Below are 19,572 nucleotides of genomic sequence, written 5' to 3'. Positions count from 1 at the left end.
ACTTTAACACAATGTACTGTAATTTGGAATTTGTTCTATTATGAGTCTATCTTGAATTCCCATCCATGAAACTGTAGTCACCAAAAGCAGCAAGTATTTTCACATGATGTAAAAGACCATATTGTGCTAGTACGTTAATAGAATATCCATTTAGGGATGGCCATTGCTAGAACTTGAATCACAAATAATAGCTAATAATTATTCATTTTTCAAAAAAGATCATTTGGATAGCAGCTATGTATAAAATGGAAAATAAAAAATTATTCTGTTTTGCATGAATAGTTCAGACTTTCCCATACCAGAACCAAGTAGTAACTAAAATTAGGATCTTAATTTTCAATGATAAAAGGTTTAAGGCTTATTTAATTATGCTCCTTTAACATTGTCTTTCTAGATTTTTCAGCCAGTATTTTCAATATTTGGGAATGTAAACAATTGATATATTTATTGTATGTTGGCTAGCAGTTCATCCTTCTGCAAAATATGCATTCGAAGAAATGTGAAGCTTGTTTTAATGAGGATTTAAACCATTTGTGTCATTTATGTTTTCATATTCAAATATACCAACTTAAAATTCTGAACCTATTTTTTTCATCATTAACTTCCTATTATACCAGAATGTATACCTTTTTCCTGTAAAGTTGGCAATGGGATATGGCAGTTTTATTTTTGAAAAATATGTAACATGACTTTAATATTTTTATAGTTTTCAGAATTAGAAACATAGGAAGGGAAAATGTTTTAATTAGATAAGTCAACTTTTTATGTGTCAGTAGTGGTGTACTATAATGGCAAATTATAAAGCATTATTAAATATTTATAATAATTTTTAATATTACCTACATTATGAATTTAACCAAAATAAAGTATGAGTTGTATATTTTTAATTGGGTTTTTTCAATAACTGGAAGCATCCTGAAGCATTATATTGATTTTTGAACTATCTGAACTCTAAGTATGATTTGAAAATAAATTAATAATTTTAAAACATCCAAATCATAAAGCTATTTATGCATTCATTCATTCCACAAAGATTTATTGAATGCCTGCTATGTGTTAGGCACTGTGCTACAGATAGACACAGATGAAAAATAACTCCTATCTTCAAGGAACATACGGGATATTTGGGGGGAAAGGGAGGAATCTGTATATGAATAACAGCAATAAAAGGCGGCTTCTGTTGGCAGTGACTCACACCTATAATTCCGGCATTTTAGGAAGCTGAGGTGGGCAGATTACTTGACGCCAGAAGTTCAAGACCGGCCTGGCCAACATGGTGAACCCTGTCTCTACTAAAAATACAAAAATTATTCGGGCATGGTGGTACATGCCTGTAATCCCAGCTACTTGGGAGGCTGAAGGACAAGAATCACTTGAACCTAGGAGGTGGAGGTTGCAGTGAGCCAAGATCGCACCACTGCATTCCAGCCTGGGTGACAGAGCCAGACTCTGTCCCAAAAAGAAAAGAAAAGAAAAAAAAAAGGCCAGGCACGGTGGCTTACACCTGTAATCCCAGCACTTTGGGAGGCCGAGGCAGGTGGATCAAGAGGTCAGGGGATTGAGACCATCCTGACCAACATGGTGAAACCCCCTCTCTACTAAAAATACAAAAATTAGCTAGGCATAGTGGCGTGTGCCTGTAGTCCCAGCTACTCAGGAGGCTGAGGCAGGAGAATCACTTGAACCAGGGAGTCAGAGGTTGCAGTGAGCCAAGATCGCACCACTGCACTACAGCCTGGCGACAGAGCAAGACTCCGTCTCAAAAAAAAAAAAAAAAAAAAGCTGTATCTGTTGATAGAAGTAGTGAAAAGGATTGGGGCATGTGGAAGGAAGTGGGACTGAGTAGCAGGTTAAGGATAAGAAAGACTTTCCTGAAGAAATTAGCTTTAGAGTAGGGTCAGATGACAAGGTGTGGTGGGCATTCTGGGCAGAAACCCTTGTTTGCCTGGTTTGTAAATATGCCCTTATTGAATGATGGAGCAGTTAATATGTAAACTTTAGAAGTTCAAGGAAAACACCTTCAAAAGCTTATTCTTATAGAAAGGAATGGCTTCTGTTGAGACAAAAGTAGGTTAAGTTTGGAAAAGTCACATGTTACAAAAAGATGAAAACTTGCTATCTCCTCTGACTATATCAGGATATGGTCATATGCAGTTCCGCTACCAGAGAAGTCAACAAAAGCTTTAACATGTTTCCTCAGCAATGACTAAATGTGTAAAATGTCATGTAAGATTTTGATGTGTCTGCTGGTCCATTATTTTAAGGTTCATGTTTTACAATGAATATTACTTACTTTCATTCTTTTCCCTCTTTGCTCACTGTTGATTCTTGCATTCTATTCCTTTTAAGTTCACTTTTTTTTTTTGAGACAGGGATCTCACTCTGTTTCTTAGGCTGGTGTACTGTGGCATGATCATGGCTCACTGCAGCCTCAACCTCCCAGGCTTAAGCCATCCTCCCACCTCAGCCTCCCAAGTAGCTGGGACTACAGACATGCACCACCACACCTGGCTAATTTTTATTTTTGTAGAGACAGGATCTCGCTATGTTGCCCAGGCTGGTCTTGAACTCTTGGACTCAAGCGGTCCTCTCACCTCAGCCTCCCAAAGTGCTGGGATTACAGGCATGAGACACAGCACCTAGCCTCCTTAGTAATTCTTTACCAAAGATCTTTAGGGACAGTAAACTTTCTAGATCCTGTTTGTCTGAAATGTCTGTATTTGCATTCAATCTTTGTTCTTTTGTTTTTGTTTTTGTTTTTTATAGAGATCAGTTTTCATTATGTTACCCAGGTTGGAGTACAGCGGTTATTCACAGGTGGGATCATTGCATACTACAGCACAGAACTCCAGAACTAAACAATCCTTCTGCTCCAGCCTCCCAAGTTGCTGGGACTACAGGCACATGCCACCACACCCAGCTTAGTTTGCACTCACTCTTAAATGATCATTTGACATTACAGAATTCTAAAAGTCCCCAAACACAATATTGAAAACCAGATACAACCCAAATGTCTATCAACAGCTGAATGGATAAATCCATTGTTGTATAGTCATACAACGAAATACCACTCAGCAATAAAAAAGAATGAACTACTGGCGTACACAGTAACATGGATGAATTACAGAAACACTATGCTGAGTGAAAGAAGCTAGACATGAGTATATACTGTATTATTTCTTTTTTCAAGATGAGGTCTCACTCTGTCACCCAGGCTGGAGTGCAGTGGCATGATCATGGCTCACTGCAGCCTCAACCTCTTGGGCTCAAGTGATCCTCCCACCTCAGCCTCCCAAGTACCTGGGACTACTGGTGCATGCCACCATACCTGGCTAATTTATATATATTTTGTAGAGATGGGCTTTTGTTATGTTGCCCAGGCTGGTCTCAAACTCCTGGGCACAAGTGATCCTGCCTCCTCAACCTCCCAAAGTGCTGGGATTACAGGTATGAGCCTCTGTACCCGGCCTGTATTATTTATTTTACTTGAAATTTCAGGAGAGACGAAGTTAATCTATAACTACTGGTTATCTATTGATAACCAGTAGATAAGTCAGGACTGCAGTCTCACCTGAAGGCTGGATTGAGGGTCTGTTTCCAAGCTCACCGTGTAGTTGTTGGCAGGACTCAGTGCCTCACACATTGTCAGACTGAGTTCCTTAATTCTTCACTGGGTGTAGGCCAGAGGCCTCCTTCACTCAGTTCCTTGCCACAGTGTTCTCTCCAAAGGACAGTTTACAACATACAGCTAGCTTCCTACAGAGTGAATGATTGAGAGAGAGCAAGATAGAAGCCAGCCTTTTGTTAACCTAATCCTGAAAGTGACATCCATCATTTTTGTCATATTGGTTTCATTAGAAGTCACTAAGTCCAGCCCACCTTCAAAGGTTTGAAGACCAGAAAATGGGATCACTGGACCATCTTACAGGTCAAACTTAATTTAATAGTAATGTTTTACATGTAACAATGCAGAATGACCATGAATAGTATGTATTTTTAGAAGGCTCATGCACTAAAACTGTCATCTTTTGGTTAATGCCTAAAATTCCAGGGAGCTTTGACCTTTCAGTTTAAGGCTTTAATTAATAAAATATAGATTATTTAAGGTAAATTTCCTTTTGGGCCTGAGTAATAGTATTGGTTACCATTAAAAAATGTGGGAGTTGGGGCATTGACCCCCCTGCACAGTTGAAAATCCACAGATGGCCGGGCGCGGTGGCTCAAACCTGTAATCCCAGCACTTGGGGAGGCCGAGACGGGCGGATCACGAGGTCAGGAGATCGAGACCATCCTGGCTAACACGGTGAAACCCCGTCTCTACTAAAAATACAAAAAACTAGCTGGGCAAGGTGGCGGGCGCCTGTAGTCCCAGCTACTCGGGAGGCTGAGGCAGGAGAATGGCGTCAACCCGGGAGGCGGAGCTTGCAGTGAGCTGAGATCCGGCCACTGCACTCCAGCCCGAGCGACAGAGCGAGACTCTGTCTCAAAAAAAAAAAAAAAAGAAAATCCACAGATAACTTTTGACTCCCCCAAAACTTAACTACTAATAGCCTACTATTGACCAGAAGCCTTGCAGATAACTAGTTGATTAGTATATGTTTTATATGTTGTATATATTATATATTGCATTCTTACAATAAACTAGAGAAAAGAAAATTTTAAGAGAATCATAAGGAAAATATATTTACTATTCAGTGGAAGTGGATCATCATAAAGGTCTTCATCCTTGTCTTCATGGTAAGTGTGTTGAGGAGGAAGAGGAGGGGTTGGTCTTTCTGTCCAGTGGTGGTGGAGGCAGAAGAAAATCACTGCATAAGTGGAACCTCCCAGTTCAAACCCGTGTTGTTCAAGGGTCAACTGTACTGTATATACTATATTTACCTAAAATTAGATATACTGTATTGCCCTAAATCCACTTCAGATAAAGAAGATAGGCAAAGAATAGGGCAAACCTGGTAAGCCCACGTAAAAACACTTTTTTTTGCCTATGGTAGATTTGTTGATAGACCAGCTCAATCTTCTCATATTATGAATATGTACTGAAAATTTTCATATCTTATGTTTGTTTCTTGACCTTAGATTATATATGAGTTTGTTTTTTCCTTTTTCTTTTTCTTTACTTGAAAGGGCCATACTTGCAAGTGAATATTAGACATTGAATGATTTTCTAATATTCTCTCCAATTTTCTACACCTACTTCTGTCATCTTAATTTCTATTTCCATGCATTTGCTCACATTAAAGTTGTGGAGATTAAATGAGTGAATACATGTAAAGCATGTAACTAGTATCCAGCAGATATTAAGTGGCCAGTACTATTATGATTGATGCTGTTGTTCTTTGATGCTTTGATCTCCGCAGCCTACATCCAATTGGTTCACTTTCCTTCTACACAATTTGTCTCCTCTTCAAATCTAGCCTTTCTCTTCTGTTCATCTTCTTACATAATCTCACTGCTACTTGGCCCTACTAAAATTTATTTTTGCTCTTCACCACGTTTGCCACAAAAGTTGATCTAAACCATTTCCATTCTTCTGAGATGTATCATCTACTTCTTTTGGATAGATAATAACAGAGGCTATTATCTATCCAAAATCTTCTCTTCTTCACTGCACTTGAACATACTTGCATTCACATTCTCCTCTCTGTTTGAAATATCAACTCTTCCCTCCTGCCTCAAAGGAAGGTGCATTCTTTTCTGGCTACAGCCACATCTCTGTTTATTATCCAGTCCTTCAGTTAGCATTAGGCTGGGCTGCAAATAGAAAAATCTGTAAGTAACAGTGGCTTTTAACAAGGTGTTTTCCTCAGGTGAAAAATCTAGAAGGCTCTTGAGGGCTCATAGGGCAGCTCCACAAGTTGATTTTTCCATCTCACTGCTATGCCATCTCTAAAGCATGCCTTCATCCTTATGGCACAAACTTGCTGCCTGAAAACCAGTGAACCCAACTTTCCAGGAAGTAAAATGCACTTTAAAAGGTCACGAGGGCCTGGCGAGGTGGTTTACGCCTGTAATCCCAGCACTGTAATCCCAGCACTTTGAGAGGCCGAGGCGGGCGAATAACCTGAGGCCAGGAGTTCAAGACCAGGCTGCCCAACATGGTGAAACCCCGTCTCTACTAAAACTACCAAAAAAAATTAGCCGGGAATGGTGGCGGGCGCCTGTAATCTCAGCTACTCGGGAGGCTGAAGCAGGAGAATCGCTTGAACCCGGGAGGCGGAGGTTGCAGTGACCCAAGATTGCGCCACTGCACTCCAGCCTGGGCGACAGAGCAGGACTGTGTCTCCAAAAAAAAAAAAAAAAAAAAAGCCAGGGACGGCCTCCTCTCTTTTAGATGCCGTCCCTAAAGACATGCACACAATTTATACCTAATTGGCTAAAACGTAGTCACGTAGCCACATTTGGCTGCAAGGGAGACTATAAAATAAGCAATTTAAGCTGAGAAGGAGTGTGTCCACCAAAGTCTGTGTTCTGCGACTTTAAATAAAAAATTGATTTTCTGTTATAAATAAGTAGAGACTAGGTTTGGTGAGGCACTCATCCATCCTTTCTCACCTCCAACAATAATTTGCGTTTACTTATTTTTTCAATCCTCCATCCCCTCAAACGTAGTTCTCTACCTTTTATCCCAAAAGATAACCAAAAAAAAAACCTCTTGATTCTGGTCATTCTCTTCCTTTCACTGCAACAATAACAACAACAAAACCTTATTCCTCTCCTTTACAATTTCTTTAACGTTTTTTTCTTTTCTGCTATTCCCAATCCCTAAACATCATCTCACGTTTAGATTAGCTTTCTACTTTGTCTCCGAGTTCCTGCGGGCACCTTATATCCCTTTTACCCCAACCAAGTCCTTAAATTTTATTTTATTTATATTTAGCGTCACAAACAATACACGAGTAAATATTGCCTTTTTAAAAAAAAGTACAAATGCCTCAAACGTCTCCCTTGGACACGCCAAGGGCTACATTAAGCTCTTTAGAACATAGAAATGAAAGAACGCCTCCCGGGTTCAAACGATTCTACTGAACAAATGAACGGATGGCCTGTAGGTGCGTTTTTACAATTCATGTGAACCGTACGCTAAGGCCCTCTGTCACTGCGGGCTTCGCTGCCCCCCTGAAGGTCTTTGTCAGCAAAAATCTGGCTTGTCTTCTACAGCTCTGAAGCGCACACTTAAACCCACTCCCTCGGTCTCTGACCGCCCTAGCCTGAACTGGCTGGGGGAAGGCAGGTATGAGATTCTCGCGAGCTCTCGGATCTGCGCGGAAAACGCGCTCGAGGCAGTTCTCTGACGCATTTCCGGAGCGCCAGGGAAGAGGGAAGTAGTGGTGGTCGCGGGGGAGCCGGAAAGATGGTGGTTACCAGATCGGCACGGGCTAAGGCCAGCATCCAAGCCGCGTCGGCTGAAAGTTCCGGGCAGAAGGTAGGAAATCCAGTCTTTCCTACTTCTCCCCGCTTCGCAGAGCGGCGCTCAGGCAGGCGGGGCGGCGCAAGGGTCCGCTTAAGGGTGAGGACTGCCGACAGAGGACCCCAGCTTGCCGCGCGCTTGGGTTTCCCAGGCCCCGTGCTAAGACCGTCACGAAAACTAGCCCTCACCACTGTCTTTTAAGGCAGTTTTTAGTATGGAAGAGAGGTTAGATAACTTTCTTTGGGTCGTTCAACTCCTTAATGCAGAAGCATAGTTCAAGCTTTTTAAACCATACTGTTAACACGGTACCAAGGAGGGTTAATTTCGGCCACCATGCACAAGCCCCATTTAGGGGAACTGGAAAAAAAAGCTTCGTTTTCACGTGGGGAGGCTGGCAGCTGTCCAGCGTCACCTCCTTAAGGCGTGAGGAGGGTTGTGGTGTCGTCACCTGGTGACTCTTAGTGGCGTCAGTGGGCTGTCTCATTCTGACTCTGCGATGCAGGGAACGGAGCGGCGGCGATTTTTTCCTTACGTAAAGGTAAGGGCGGCTGATTCCATTAGTGTGTTCCTAAACACATCGTTGTTCAGAGTTTATTCCTTTTCTCCCCCTCTTATCCTATAGGTGGGTCAGAATGTTCCTCTACCCATTATATTTGACTTTAAACAGAAAAAGTTTAATTGTTTTGCTTCTGAAGTTACATCTAGGAAGGATGAGGCAAGTGAAATAAATGCAGGGTTGGATCCAGTGTTTAAATTTTGATTTTTTTTTTTTTTTTTTTTTTTTTTGAGACGGAGTCTCGCTCTGTCTCCCCGGCTGAGTGCAGTGGCCGGATCTCAGCTCACTGCAAGCTCCGCCTCCCGGGTTTACGCCATTCTCCTGCCTCAGCCTCCCGAGTAGCTGGGACTACAGGCGCCCGCCACCTCGCCCGGCTAGTTTTTTGTATTTTTTAGTAGAGACGGGGTTTCACCGGGTTAGCCAGGATGGTCTTGATCTCCTGACCTTTTTTTTTGATTCGGAGTCTTGCTCTGTTGCCCAGGCTAGAGTGCAGTGCCCAGGCTAGAGCCGCGACCTCATCTCACTGCAACTTCTGCCTCCCGGGTTCCAACAATTCTCCTGCTCCAGGCTCCCAAGTAGCTAGGATTACAGGTGCGCACCAACACACCCGGCTAATTTTTTTACTTTTAGTAGAGATGGGGTTTCACCATATTGGCCCAGCTGTCTCGAACTCCTGACTTCGTGATCCACCCGCCTCGGCCTCCCGAAGTGCTGGGATTACAGGCGTGAGGCACCGCGCCCTGCCAAATTTTGATTTTTCAAAAATCATGAGTTGGGCGGGGGTTTTGTTTGTTTTTTGTTTTAAAGGTAATTTTGTTTACTGGGTTTTAGCTTTTGGGGTCAGTACTTCATTTGCTTTGCCCTTGTTCCAGCCCTACCTAATTTACAGTGTGTTTTCTCTGGTTTGCAGAGTTCTGCTGCTAATGGGATTCAAGCGCATCCAGAAAGTAGTACTGGATCTGATGCCCGAACTACTGCTGAATCACAGACCACTGGGAAACAAAGTTCAATCCCTAGAACTCCTAAAGCTAGAAAGAGGAAGAGCAGAACTATAGGCTCACTACCAAAGGGTACTGAACCATCTACAGATGGAGAGACCTCTGAGGCAGAGTCAAATTATTCTTCTGGGTCTGAGCACCATGATACCATTGTAAGGGTAACTAGGAGAAGGCAGATCTTAATTGTATGCTCCCCAGTGTCTAGTGTTAGGAAAAAGCCGAAAGTAACTCCAACAAAGGAGTCTTACACTGAAGAAATAGTCTCTGAAGCAGAATCTCATGTTTCAGGTATTTCTAGAATTATGCTTCCCACAGAAAAAACGACAGGAACCAGAAGAAGTAAGGCTAAATCTCTGATAGATCCAAGCCAAGAATCTCATACAGAAGCTATATCTGTTGCTGAGACATCAAGCTCAGACATTTCATTCTCTGAAATTGCAACTAGAAAAACCAGGAGTATGCAGAGGAAATTAAAGGCACAAACAGAAAAGAAAGATAGTAAGATGGTACCAGGAAATGAGAAACAGATCGTGGGCACACCTGGGAATTCAGAGGATTCAGATACCAGACCAACTTCCCATTTACAAGCAAGATCTCTTTCTGAGATAAATAAGCCAAATTTCTATAATAATGACTTCGATGATGATTTCTCCCACAGAAGTTCAGAAAATATATTAACAGTGCAAGAACAGGCCAATGTTGAATCTCTTAAAGAAACAAAACAGAATTGTAAGGATTTGAATGAAGATGCCAATGGAATAACAGATGAGGGGAAAGAAATTAATGAGAAAAGTTCTCAGCTGAAGAATCTTTCTGAACTTCAGGACATTAGCCTTCAACAGTTACTTTCTCAGCGACATTCAACCCCCCAAAATAAAAATGCTGTATCAGTGCACTCTAATCTGAACTCTGAGGCTATAATGAAATCATTAACTCAAACATTTGCAACTGTGGAAGTAGGCAGATGGAATGACAAGAAAAAGAGCCCCATAAAAGCAAGTGACCTGACAGAGTTTGGTGATTGTGGTTGTAGTGATGATGAAGAAGAGTCCACAGTTATAAGTGTCAGTGAAGACATGAACAGTGAAGGGAATGTAGATTTTGAATGTGATACCAAACTATACACATCTGCGCCCAACACATCTCAGGGTAAAGATAATTCTGTCTTATTAGTTCTCAGCAGTGATGAAAGCCAACAGTCTGAAAACAGTGAGAATGAAGAGGATACTTTATGTTTTGTTGAAAATAGTGGCCAAAGGGAGTCATTAAGTGGAGATACAGAAAGTCTGTCATGTGACAATGCATTGTTTGTAATTGACACAACTCCTGGAATGAGTGCTGATAAAAATTTTTACTTGGAAGAGGAAGACAAGGCAAGTGAGGTTGCCACTGAGGAAGAAAAAGAAGAGGAAGAGGGTGAAAAAAGTGAAGAAGATTCATCAGACCATGACGAAAATGAAGATGAGTTTAGTGATGAAGAAGACCTACTAAATAGCACAAAGGCTAAACTGTAAGTTTTTCCTTTATAAGTTTTTGATACATGTATTTCAAGTGGTTACCATAAAAATATGAAATAGCCTGGGGAATGAGAAAATCACTGCCTTGGGTTCTTCATGGAATAACTCTTCTATCCAGCATTTCCCTTGTCTTTTTGGATACCTATTTTAGTCATTTTTTTCCCAGCAGTCATAACTAAAAGTGCTTCTTTTGGTGACATTAGAAATCTGTTGGATGCAGTGACTCATGCCTGTAATCCTAGCACTTTGTGAGGCTGAGGCAGGAGGATCACTTGAGCCCAAGTAGGTGTTTGAGATCAGCGTGGGCAATATAGGGAGACCCCATCTCTACACAAAAAAAAATTTTTTTAATTAGCCATGTGTGGTGCCCTGTGCGCCTGTGGTCCCAGCTACTTGGGAAGCTGAGGTGGGAGGATTGCTTGAGCCCTGGAGATTGAGGCTGCAGTGAGCCATGGTTGTCCCACTGCACTTCAGCCTGGGCAATAGAGGGAGATGTCTCAAAAAAAAAAAACGGACATCATATGTTAATATTTTTGTATGTGATAAGAGCAGTAAGTGACTCATGCCTGTAATCTCAGCACCTTGGGAGGCCAAGGCAGGTGGATCGCTTGAGCCCTGGAGTTCAAGACTGGCTTGGGCAACATGGGAAAAACCCATCTCTACAAAAAAAAATAAAAATAAAAAAGCTGGGCATGGTGGAAAGCACCTGTGGTCCCAGCTACTGGGGAGGCTGAGGTGGGAGGATCACTTACTTGAGCTCAGGAGGCAGAGGTTGCAGTGAGCTGAGATCATACCACAGCACTCCAGCATGGGTGACAGTGAGACCCTGTCTCAAAAAAAAAAAAAAAAGAATATGTACTCTCTTATCCCTGCATTCTTTCACTCAGAATATTATTTCTGTAATTCATCCATGTTACTGTATATACCAGTAGTTCATTCTTTTTTATTGCTGAGTGGTATTCCATTGTATGACTATACAACAATGAATTTATCCATTCAAGTAATGATAGACATTCAGGTTGTATCCTGAATGTCTATCAATATTGTGAGTATTTTTCAATATTGTGAGTATTTGAGAACTTAGAGTTCCATAATGTCAAATGATCATTTAAGATTGAGTGCAAACTTACTTTGGGAGGCTGAGGTGGGTGTATCACCTGAGGTCAGGAGTTCGAGACTATCCCCTGCTGGGCATGGTGGCGGGCACCTGTAATCCAGCTGCTTAGGAGGCTGAGGCAGGAGAATTGCTTGAACCCAGGAGGTGGAGGTTGCAGTGAGCCGAGGTCACGCCTTTGCACTCCAGCCCGGGCAACAGAGCAAAACTTGGTCTCAAAAAAAAAAAAAAAAAGATTGAGTGCAAACTAAGCTGGATATGGTGTCATGTGCCTGTAGTTCCAGCCAGGGGACTACATACATACATTCAGGGTTGAGAATTACTGCACAAGAATGATTTCACTTTCCAGTAGAGGTTGATTATGCTTTCACCTACTCAGTGTGTATGGATAATTAGGGAGGAAAGTTACTGTCAGTCCAAGTGTACTTGCTTAAAAAGGACCCTTCCATAATATAAAGTAGAAATTATTACATAAATATAGCAGGAGCCCGGGTCAACTCTAGAAGATCCCAATTCAGTAGGTCTAGGGTATGACATTTGTATTTTTAAAACACTCCTGTGGGATGGATGCTCATTGCTGTTCGAGACTCACTTTAGAGATACTAGCAAATGCCCTTAGTCACCCAGAAAAAAACATTTATGTTTTGATAACTTGGAAGTTCAAGAACCTGCCTTTCTCATTAGTTTTAGAAATGAAGATGTGTACATTTATTAACTCACTACCTATATATGAAGTTGAATCATCAGGTATATTGTTTTCTGTAATTTATAAAATCTCTTTATGAAATCTATTGGTATTTTATATGACCTTAATCTTCTTCTTTTGTTGTTGAGACCGAGTCTTGCTTTGTCACCCAGGCTGGAATGCAGTGATGCAATCTCGGCTTACTGCAAGCTCACCCTCCCTAGTAGCTGGGATTACAGGCGTGTACCACCACACCTGGCTAATTTTTTTTGTATTTTTAGTAGAGACGGGGTTTCACCATTTTGGCCAGGCTGGTCTTGAACTCTTGACCTCAAGTGATCCTCCCGCCTCGGCCTCTCAAAGTGCTGGGATTACAGGCATGAGCCACCGCGCCCGGCCTGCCTTAATCTTATCTAAGAAAATCTGGAGAATAAATTTGGATATGTTCCTCCAACACCTTTTTGGTTTAATTCATTGTGCATCCAGAGTTTCTTCTAAATGACTTTACTAGATTGAAAATATCTATTTACAGGAGTTTAAGACCAGTTTGGGCAACATATTGAGACTCTGTCTCTACAAAAAAAAAAGAAAAGAAAAAATGAGCCAGGTGTGGGGTGCGTACCTGTAGTCCCAGCCACCCAGGGAGGCTGAGGCGGGAGGATCACTTGAGTCCCAAGAGTTCAAGGCTGCAGTGGTCACCACTGCACTCCATCCTGGGCAACAGTGAGACCCTGTCTCAAAAAATAAAATAAAATGATGAAAAATTTATTTATTTAGAGTTTTTTCAGGAATTCCTTGTAAAAATAATATGCTTTTTTTCCTTTATCGTAGACAATACAAGAGAAGAATAAGTGATTTTTTAAAATGCAGTCTTGTTTCCATTTTGATTTAATTGCTTGATCTTTAAGTCATGATTTCTTTTTCAGTCTAAAGTTGACAAGCAGCAGCATAGACCCTGGTCTGAGTATCAAGCAGTTGGGTGGTTTGTATATTAATTTCAATGCAGATAAACTACAGTCTAACAAGAGAACCCTAACACAGATCAAGGAGAAAAAGAAAAATGAGGTAAGTTAATTGTGCTGTTAGGTTTTCACAGAACTAACCAATCGCTTTTAGAAATTAGTCCTTGGTAAAAGATTTAATTTTCCTACAGTGAAACCACATTGGCGTGATGTTAGTTTTTTCCTTCTCTAAAAGAGTCATTTCTTTTTACGATAAAATCCTATCTATGAATGATAATGCTTTAAAATAAATCAATACGGGGTCAGTGTTCCTCATCTTACACCCACCAATTATGATCCCAGGGGTTTTGTTTTCTTCCCTTTTCTTGCTATACTTTTAGTTCTTAAGTTCTTAACTAATGTATACTCTGTTGAGAATCTGAAAGCTGTGAATGCCTTCCTCTTCCACCAGGAAAAAAATACACATGTGCATATAAACATTTTACATATAATTTCAGAAGGAATTACTGTTAGGGTAACCTTACCCAAACCCTTAGCTTTATCCAACACCTTGCACTGCTTTCTCCTAAATCTGTATTTTCTAGCTTTGATGCCTCTCACTTTCACTTTCAGACCTTTAAATCCAAGTGTCTATTTGTTCATTGAGATGTCCTCAGGCACTTGACCTCACTAATTCCCCTTTCCCTGCCTGAACCAGGAATCCTCTTTTTGTATTCTCTCTTCTGGCTAATGAAACCAAAATCTCTTTTCCTTTTGTAGTCAGTCACCAAGCCTCTAGGGGAAGATTTTTTCTCCGCCTCCTCCTTTTTAAGTGACTGTCACCAGCTAGTACAGGCCTTTGTTTCTCATCTAGACTACCCCAGTGGCTTCCTTTTTGATCTTGTTTTCATCATCATCTTCAAGCCATCCTCTGTACGTCTAGATTTCTCTGTCTAAAAACACAAATTCAGCTGGGCAAGGTAACTCACATCTATAATCCCTGCACTTTAGGAGGCTGAGGCAGGAGAATTGCTTAAGCCCAGGAGTTTGAGACCAACCTGGGCAATATATCGAGACCACATGTCTCCTCCCTGCCCCAAAAAACACACCACACACAGATGTGACATAGTATTATCTTAAATCCTTCAAGGTACCTTTCTACCCCACCCAACTGTCATCTGCTCTATTCTTGCCACTGAAGACTACTGTAGTTGCCTGAACTTACCCTGCTTTTCCCCAAGCAAGTGCAAAAATAATTGATCGTTGCCCTTGGAGAACATTTTACCTCCAGTCCTTCCTCACAGCCCCTCTGTGTTTCCATAACTTCTAGCATAGATCTGATTCATTATTGATCATGTGATATGTTAACTTACCATCTTTTCTTTATATTCCTAAAACAGGGTTTTTCAGTCTCAGCACTACTGATGTTTTAGGCTGCATAATTTTGTTGTGAAATGTTCTGTGCATTGTCGGATGTTTAATGGCATCCCTATCTTTTGCCCACTAGATGTCAGTAGTATTCTTCCTTGTCACCACCACCAAAAATGTCTCCAGACATTGCCAAATGCTCCCAATTGAGAATCACTGTCCTTGAGCCTAGTACAGCACTTGACACCCAGCAAACTCTTAATCATTTGTTAAGTAAATATCATGTCCCCTTTTATGAGGGATAGGAAAGCCTAGACGACTACCTGTACCACACAGAAACTTCTAGGCCTGAACCTGAATTGGGTAGCTGACAGTTAATTTCTGAGTTGATCATTTCAAATGTCAGTCCCAAATTAATGCTTGTAGTATATTCCTGTAAACTATTTTGAGGGCTACAGAGCAGTCTTATTTGGTTCTTGTACTGAGAAAAATACTAATTAAGCTGAGGTCCTTTAATCACACAGTTTTAGGAGAATATAATCATACTAGTCAAGTAACAGAAGTACAGAAATCATTTAGGAAAAGATAAACAGATTTGACTGCACAAATTTATTTATTTATTTTGGAGAAATGGGGTTTTCCTATGTTACCCAGGCTAGTCTTGAACTCTTGGCTTCAAGTGATTGTCCTACTTTGGCCTCCTAAAGAGTTGGGATTATAGGCGTGAGCCACCGTGCCTGGCCTTTTTTTTCTTCTTTTTTCTTTTTTTTGGGGGCTGGGTGGGGGGAGACAAGGTCTCACTCTGTCACCCAGGCTGGAGTGAGTGGCAGAGTCATAGCTTGCTGCAGCCTCAAGCTCCTGGACTCAAGTGATCCTTCTGCCTTAGCGTCCTGAGTAGCTGGGACTACAGGTGTGTGCCACTATGCCCAACTAATTTTTTTACAGTCAGCGTCTTGCTATGTTGACTAAGATGGTCTAAAACTCCTGGCCTCAAGTGATCCTCCTCCCTTGGCCTCCTCAGAGCACTGGGATTATAGGTGTGGGCCACTTTGCCAGGCTGACTAAAAGTTTTAAAACTTACATAAGTTTAAACTGTTGAAAAACTTATATAACATTCTGACATTACGTTAAAACCAATTTTATGTTTTTATAGCTTCTGCAGAAAGCTGTCATTACACCTGAGTTTGAAAAAAACCACTGTGTTCCACCATATAGTGAATCAAAGTATCAACTTCAGAAAAAACGCAGAGTAAGTACAGTGACTTAATTAAAATGCTTGGATATGTTTGACTATATATTTTCAACTTATACAACATAACTGCACAATTAAACTGTATCTGTTGGTCTATATATCAGTCCAAAGAAAATAATTACAGATTTCTAAGGGCTGTAAAATGTAGTACCATGAACACATTATGTATAGATTTTCACATCTTTGCAGCCACAATGGTGCATATATAAGTAGAGTTTTTTTTTTTTTAAATATATATAGATAGATAGATTGCTTCTATCTGCCATTTCAACTAGTTATCCAGAGAGCTTGGAGGAAAGTTGAGGATGGTACTCTAGTAATGTTACTAATATATGGAGCACCCGGGCACATGGTAGGCACTAACTAAATATTTGTTGTATGAATGAAACAAAATTAAGTAACTTGCTAGGAGTTTTCAAAAGAATAGTAGTTTTTTGTTTTATTGTAGAAACAACACAAGTTTCTGGATCCTTGTATGAGTGGTTTTCTGAGACTCCTGGGTGACTGAACAAAAATGTTTACATATAAGCTCTAGAAATGAAGGTGTTTTTGTACATTCTCTTACTGCATATAGTCTGTTTAGACAATAAAAATTGAAGTTGTGTGTTATTCTCCCAGCAAGTCAGCAGTTACTCTTTGAGACAGAAAATAGATTTTATGGAGCCCTCATTTATGAAACTGATAATCCTGTGCCTAATTTAGCAGAGAAGTCACTTTTTGTGATTTAATTCCTTTTATTTCTATGATTCTGGACATAAGTGCTTTCAGTAAAGCAACCATTTGTTTTTAATTCACAAAATTTTCTGTATGTGTTACTTCAGGGGAAATGAATTATAATGTATACTCTTAGTTGTTAGAATGTTTATTTTTGAAATCATAATTTCAGGAAGAACGACAAAAAACAGCAGGGGATGGCTGGTTTGGTATGAAAGCTCCAGAAATGACAAATGAACTGAAAAATGATCTCAAAGCACTGAAGATGAGAGCCAGCATGGACCCAAAAAGATTTTACAAGAAAAATGATAGAGATGGCTTCCCCAAGTACTTCCAGGTATGAAGCAAACAGAATAGTGATGATGATCTGTGAATTTCAGTTTGGAAAGCGCTATAGTGATCTTTAAAATTTACTCCTGAAATAGAGGATATTTCCATTGTGCATGCCTAATGTATGAACCATATCTGCATAGGCCATATAATAATGGCCATAACCCAATTCAGCCACTAACTTTTAATTTGATCACATTAGGGAGATCGTGTTACAAATGGTTTCCAGGTCAGCTAAAACTTGCTGAACCTATAAAGTTGCGTATGTGAATATATGAATAGTACTAGCCTAACAGCAAGAGTCCATACAGGATGGAGGGGTAAAGAGGGTATCGGGTACTAATTCAAGGTGGTTTTTAAAATGTTTTCATTTTTTCATGTTACACCTCTGCTCAGAAACATTCATTGATGAATTATGACATAGGATTGAGTCTGTATCCCTTCATTTAGCCATTAATAATCCATACCCAACACCTGCCTTTTGTCATATAGCCCAACAAATTCCAACACACTCAGCTACTCAGTCTTGTCAGAATGTGTACATACCAGTCCCTGCATTATTTGACTTTGCATATCCATGGTTCTCGTTTACTTGGTGAAATTTTACCCATATAAATTCAAGCTAAATTGTCATTCTTTGTTAAATCTTCCTTACCTCTCTTAGGTACAGTTCATCACTTTGTCTTCAGAGCATCTGTAGTGTTTTGTTTCGCACATGTTATGCTTTAATATTTTAGTTACTTTTTTGTGGCGCTTCCTTAAGACTGTGGGCTCCTCACTGCAGGAACCAGATGTTGTCTTTGTTTCCCTAACATGTAAGACAGTGCCTGCTGCATAGTAATCACTGTAAATTTTATTTAGTTGAGTGTATGAACAGATACAGAATGATCACTAAGTAGGCTAAGCTGGCAACCTTTGTGATGACCTAGGAAACAATAGGTATGTAGTAGAATTTATGTGTCTAATTCATTGATTTGGGAAATTAGAACAAAAAGTATATATTATCTGTTCCACTTTTCTCCTTTAGTTACACTATGTATCATGAATTTAGTGTTTAGCAAAGAAATTTTGGATCTACTATAAACTACTGAAGAAACATAATTAGTAGCACCAGTGTGTTTTTTTGTTTGTTTTTTTGCTTTAAATAAGTGGCAAATTTTACATTACTATTAGTGTAATGTAAGCTTGTTCTTTCCATTCCTTTCTCTAAATATAATTAGAGCTACACTGAAGTGTGAAAGCATCTTGGCACTCAGGTAGTACATGACTTATTTCAATCAATTGTTCACAGATTGGAACCATTGTTGACAATCCAGCTGATTTCTACCATTCACGAATTCCCAAGAAGCAAAGGAAAAGAACTATTGTGGAAGAACTGCTGGCTGATTCTGAGTTCAGAAGGTAGAGGAATTTATATTTATTTTATAATATGTATACTTTGCTTTAAAATATGTATAAACTTATAAAATTTCAGATAATTTAACTCATTTAAAATAATCCATAACGTATTAACATATGTATTTTTATGAAAAATAATTTAGTGCAAATCTCTCTAATGTGTGGCTTAACTAAAGACAGAGGCTCATACCTGCTTCTGCAGATACCACACATCACATAGCCCCTGGAAAACACTACACTCATGAGAGAATGAGGGTGAAAAAAGCAATTAATGCCTTAGTATTCTTGAGAAAATAGTTTTTACCTAATGAATTCCTTGAAAGGGTCTACTCCACAGACCACACTTTGAAAACCATTGGTCGGTTCTAAGAAATATATCATACTGTGGATTTTCAGGTTAAGTGTGTTTTGCTCTAGTCCTGATTTTTGCATTTTTATCCATCAAAAATGTTTAAAGCATTTGATACAGCCTGGTAGATGGATATAGTGCATATATAGATGATATATGGATATAGATGATATATGGATAGATAGATGGATATAGTGCATATAGTAGGAAAGTCTTCCAACCACAGTTGCCATTTTTTCTCCCTAGATTGCAAGCAAGCGCTATGAGGTCAGAGACTACACTTGTCTTGTCCACCACTCCATTCCCAACTTTTACCCCAAGATTATATTAACTTCTAATGTCTGATATATCAAACATAAAGTTCTGATTTTTCTTTTCAGATACAACCGAAGGAAGTACTTAGAGATCATGGCTGAAAAAGCAGCAAATGCAGCAGGAAAAAAGTTCCGAAAGAAGAAGAAATTTCGCAATTAAGATTTACCAAGCAAACTGCCACATTTTACATCGCCCCTTTATTTGCTTATTAAAGGTGTTTTGAAAACTAACACCATCATCTAAATTAATTTACCGTAGACTGGCCCTGTTGGTACAGGAATTTCTATTTGGAAAAAGTTGATTTGAGAATCGATTACATGCCCTTAGAAAATAGGGGTGTCTAAAAGACCCACCCTGGTGTAGACTCTTTAAGGGAAAAAAGGAAAAAGAATCTCAACCATTTTAAGATAACTGATGGTTTGTAAAGTTTTCAATGCTTAAAGAAAATTTAAAAGGTAGGATAAAGTTTGCTAACATGTTCAAAGAACTTTAAAAAAATGGTCAAAGATATATAAACATTATTGTAATTAAGAGTTTTATGTGTGTGTGTGTGTGTCTGTGTAGGGGACAGGAGATGGTAGAGAGGCAGTGCCCTATTGTTAGCTATAAAATTCAGATCCAGAA

The 19,572-nt window shown here is 39.9% G+C and overlaps 1 protein-coding gene across 2 annotated transcripts; it reads left to right on the top strand.

Moving 5' to 3' along the window:
- The first annotated feature begins 6,589 nt into the window (after window positions 1–6,589).
- DNTTIP2 (deoxynucleotidyltransferase terminal interacting protein 2) lies at window positions 6,590–19,180 on the top strand. Of its 2 annotated transcripts, none has more exons than XM_030936447.1 (7): window positions 6,590–7,949; window positions 8,878–10,475; window positions 13,208–13,346; window positions 15,744–15,839; window positions 16,729–16,893; window positions 18,178–18,287; window positions 19,014–19,180. In XM_030936447.1, the coding sequence occupies exons 1-7, from the start codon at window positions 7,908–7,910 to the stop codon at window positions 19,105–19,107; spliced, it is 2,244 nt and encodes a 747-aa protein (XP_030792307.1). In that variant the 5' UTR covers window positions 6,590–7,907; the 3' UTR covers window positions 19,108–19,180. The 2 variants fall into 2 exon arrangements, with proteins under 2 accessions (XP_030792307.1, XP_010383427.2); XM_010385125.2 differs by having other exon boundaries at window positions 7,290–7,426.
- Window positions 19,181–19,572: the final 392 nt, after the last annotated feature.

This window comes from Rhinopithecus roxellana, chromosome 8 (genome assembly GCF_007565055.1).
Source record: "Rhinopithecus roxellana isolate Shanxi Qingling chromosome 8, ASM756505v1, whole genome shotgun sequence".
Lineage (NCBI taxonomy): Eukaryota > Metazoa > Chordata > Mammalia > Primates > Cercopithecidae > Rhinopithecus > Rhinopithecus roxellana.
This window is presented reverse-complemented; position numbering and strand designations above follow the sequence as displayed.